The sequence below is a fragment of the Panicum hallii genome, chromosome 9, assembly GCF_002211085.1.
Source record: "Panicum hallii strain FIL2 chromosome 9, PHallii_v3.1, whole genome shotgun sequence".
NCBI classification, from domain to species: domain Eukaryota; kingdom Viridiplantae; phylum Streptophyta; class Magnoliopsida; order Poales; family Poaceae; genus Panicum; species Panicum hallii.
Window position 1 is genome coordinate 54,379,703 of NC_038050.1, and position 4,525 is coordinate 54,384,227.

The 4,525-nt window shown below is 46.5% G+C and overlaps 1 protein-coding gene across 1 annotated transcript; it reads right to left on the reverse strand.

The window, feature by feature from the left end:
• Positions 1–2,494: 2,494 nt before the first annotated feature.
• Positions 2,495–3,887, reverse strand: LOC112873147 (protein ALP1-like). The gene is made up of 2 exons (XM_025936165.1): positions 3,640–3,887; positions 2,495–3,557 (listed from the first exon to the last, which is right to left on the reverse strand). Exons 1-2 carry the CDS (start codon positions 3,885–3,887, stop codon positions 2,495–2,497), a joined length of 1,311 nt encoding a protein of 436 aa, XP_025791950.1.
• Between the last annotated feature and the right edge of the window lie 638 nt (positions 3,888–4,525).

Here is a 4,525-nt window from a genome sequence, read left to right on the forward strand (position 1 = left end):
AACCAATTTATACAATTGATACCCCTTCATTTTTCTGTATTCTGAGCATCTGCAGACGACGGAGGCAATGGCTCGGTATGCTGCGGCATTGCAGAAGCCTTTCACCCAGATGCACTCCTGGAAGTTATTGAAGGATGAGCCAAAGTGGGAGGCGTGCATTGGGGCTCACTCCAAGGTACATGTGCTTGACGACGACTCCTCCGATGCAGCAGCTGGCGGTACCAACGGAGTGGGCGGTCCAGCCGAGTCCGATGCCCCGGCCTCCAGCGGGAGCAAGAGGCCGCTTGGGAGGGATTCCAGTAAATCAGCGAGCAAAAAGGCCGCCACGTCGTCGTCCTCGTCGGAATACATTTCACAAATGAATGATATGTGGGGCAACAAGCTGTCATTAATAAAGGAGAGTCATGCTGAGATTGCCACCCACCACGCCGCGATGGCTGTGCTGCAGGAGAGGAAGATCAGTACGGACAGGGAGCTGCAGGAGATGAAGATGGCTACGGAAAGGGAGCTGGAGGAACGTCGTCTGACGCTTGAGGCGAGTCGGCTGGAGATGGAGAAGAGTCGGCTGGAGATGGAGAAGAGTGACAGGGAGAGTCGGATGGAGATGAAGCGGTCTCGGGCCGCCAAGGAAGAACGCGCGGAAGAGGAACGTATTCTTAGTATAGATCTCGACAGGTGCTCGCCAGCGCTACGACTGTTCTACAAGCGACAGCAGGAGCAGATCCTTGCAAAGTACTCGTTGCCTCCTCCGTGACTGCTATCGGACTTCCGAACTCTGTGTTGTCTGTATTATTTGAGAGCTTTGTGTACGATTCCGGAACTTTGCGTGCATTGTTGTTCTTAGAACTATTGTTACCTGTTTGAGAACTTTAAGTGTTGAGTGTTGTATGAAGTGCGAGAACTATTGTTTAAATGAACTGTGTGCTGGAAATTTGTGATGCCGCTTGTGTGCCCAAACTGTGTGTACAACTATTCTGCTTGTTACATAGATATGTGTGGTTCGAAATCTTTTGTGATTGCAGCTTGTACGAGCATGCAGCTCATGTCACCCTTATCAATCTGGAAAACACGGTTATTTCCAAAAGTCTTTGTATGCGTGCGCACAAGGAATCAAGTGCAGAGATTTAGGTTTCCTTCAATTAATCAGCAGGGAATCGGTGCACATTGTGGAGGGCCTAATGGTCGTTATACTTTTGTCCTGGGCTTGGTAATTTAGGCATACGACTTTGTCATAGATTGTCCTATTGAACTGGCCTCGAACCTGGGACGGTGGTGGTCCTTGGTTCGACAGTAAAGTAGAACAAACTCGGTAACCTGGAGCAGTAGTTACTAGTTTCCATTATATTTGTTGCGTTCATCTCGCGTATATCAGGGTCTTGCTACCCGTAAGGGCGAAATGGAATTCTGATCTGCGCTGAGGCCTGTGATTCCTTTTCTTCTTGCGCCATTTCAAGTGCACTATCTTCAGCTGCTCATTTTATCAGCCTTGCTCAGTTCTTAGGAAAAGTAATGCACAACAAAGTCCAAATCGGTATCTCACATCCATTTTTCCAAATACGTGGATAGCCAGATTTCATTACCAGAAACGAAATCACAGTACAGTACAGCGGACTGAACCGACCATTTAGCAGCCAGGCCAAGCACATAGGGGCGCAGCTGAAACGTACAACCCACTGGTAAAGTTCCAGAGTTCCTCTCAGCATCACAAGAATTATTACAAAACGACACAAGAGCAGCAAGGTCTCAAAATCGCAAGAGGTTAAGCGAGATTTTAGTCTCTCAGGTGTACTTCTGCCAACCACTGCTTATGTCCCTGGTACAACAAAATTCAGAGAAACTGCAAACTATTAGAAAAAACAAGGATGCGCAAATAGGTAGTATAACCATATAAACATCCAACGAAGAAGTAAGGAAGCAGCAGTGTACAAATATTTTCTAATAGCCTAAGAACATTAGGTAGACACTAGGGCACTAAACACTCAAAATAGTGCTTGAAACAGTCTTGTATTCTATGGGCAATCCTTTGATCGATTCCCATTGACAGCAGGTTCATTTGCAACTACCCAGGAGGAAGCAGCTTCCTTTCTGAAAAGTATATCTTTAACACCTAAATGGCTGTATTACTTAATTTGCAGGAATAAGAAATTGCATTTCACCACTTTGTGTTGATGAAAAACATCCAAACATGCAGACTAAGGACGGAACAAAACAGATACATTAATTTTACCAAATCAATAGCTTATACTCCCCAGCAATGATATATTTTATTATTGATCAGTCAACATTCACAAAATCAGGTGCTCATCATTTGCAACGGCTTCTAAGAAACAAAAATAAGATGGATGCTTATTTAGTTTAATGAAAATCTGCCCTCCCCCCCCCTCCCGGGTGATCGTGTACAACTGGAATACTATGACAAAATCAGTGCATAGCATGTATGATAATTTCACATTTGGAACAAAGTAGTACCTATCGGGATTTGGCGTGCATGGGGTCACACATGTGGCACATCCGTCGCACTGGTAAGCCTCGACCCATGTAGGTTCCAATTATGCACAATTAGGTCCGACTGCAGGCGAAAATGGACATCACGATCTCGTAGCCGGTGATGTGCTTGAACAAAAGCATGTCGGTCCCCCAAGTTCCCCGTTGATAGGTCGACATGCTGCCCGGGATTTTCAAAGCTGGTGTTCGTTGCGCTGTCACCCTCGTCCTCGATGATCATGTTATGCATAATTATGCATGCGGTCATCATATCCCGCACGTCGTCCCTGTCCCATGGATAGGCCGGCCCACGAATCACTGCCCACCGGGCCTGAAGCACACCAAATGCTCTCTCAACATCCTTGCGAGCACCCTCCTGTTTTGCGGCAAAGAGGCGAGTCTTCATCTCCATCGGATGACGGACGGTCTTCACAAATGCGGGCCAGTCTGGGTAGATTCCATCTGCCAGGTAATATCCCATATTGTATGAATGCCCATTGACTGTGAAGTTCACCGGCGTCGAGGTCCCCTGCATGAAGCGGTCAAAGAGACTCGATCTGTGAAGAACGTTGATGTCGTTGCAGCTACCTGGCATTCCAAAGTAAGCGTGCCAAATCCATAGGTTTCTGGACACCACAGCCTCTAGAATCATAGAAGGTGATTTCCCACGGCCGGTGAACATGCCCTTCCACGATGATGGGCAATTACGCCACGTCCAATGCATGCAGTCTATGCTGCCAAGCATTCCCGGGAATCCCCGTTGTTCACCTTCCTCGACGAGGCGGTGGACATCCTCTTCAGTTGGCGCTCGCAGATAGTATCCACCAAATGCATCGATGACTGCTCGACAGAAATGCTTCAAGGCCTCTTGAGCTGTCGAGGGACCGATACGGACATACTCGTCGACCGCATTGGCTGGTAATCCGTAAGCCAGGATGCGAATGGGGGCGATGCACTTCTGCAAGGCAGATATTCCCATAAGGCCTGTGCAGTCCGGACGCTGGATGAAATAAGGATCCACCCTCTGCACCGCGTCGACAATCCGAAGGAACACATGCCGTCGCATACGGAAGCTGCGGAGTCAAAGACAACAAGTATTAGTCCACTCGCCATGAAAACGCAGACAACATTATGTAACACATGCATGCGACGGACCGTTCTCGAAACAGCCGGTCCCCATACACCGGCTGGGGAGCGAAGTAGTCTGCCCATATCCGACGGAAACCATCATGGTGATCACGAGGTACGATTTGGCGAGGCACCCTTTCGCGAGGCAAATGGGGACCCGACATGCACATCGTCATGAGGGTGAAGTCCTCCAGATCGTCTAGCTCCATCTCCATTTCTCGCTGATGTGCTTCTCGCTCCATCTCCGTGTGCTGTAACCACTCGTCGAAGTCCATAGTGCGGGAGGGGCGGCAGAGCTGACTTGAAAATAATGCAATGCTGCAATATTTAAGTAATAAGAACTGATCTATTTGTGTTTAGCTGTCCAAAAACAGAATTCACATCAAGAAAACGCTGTCTAAGAACTTTTGTAACTTTAGGATGTATGTATCCACCAGTTGGATATAGATGCCGGTTTATAACCTTAATTAAAAAAGAAAACGATGTCTGAACTATCGCAGTTGATCAGGGAATACATTAACTTATTAAGTCTGTGATTAATAGTAACAACGCACAGCTTGGGTTCTATCGCAAACAAAGGTAATAGTACATCTTAGAACCTACCTACTACTTTCGTATCTCCCAAGCAGCTAGCCGTACGCTTAGAGCATCTTCAAGAATACCTAAACAATATAAATATAGTCCTAAAAGATAGTTTTGGGATCTTGCCAAAAATTATTCAGAGAAAAAATGCTTCCCACCCAACAGTTCCCAGAAATTGTTCTAAAAACATTTAATAGTTGCCACAACATATATGAAAGTGTCTAGAAACAACACACAGAGAATCTAAGGTGAGATATACCCAAACTATTAAGCAAAGAAGAATCATGCTAATCCATTTCAAAATTTACAAGATCGCATCCAGTACCACCAA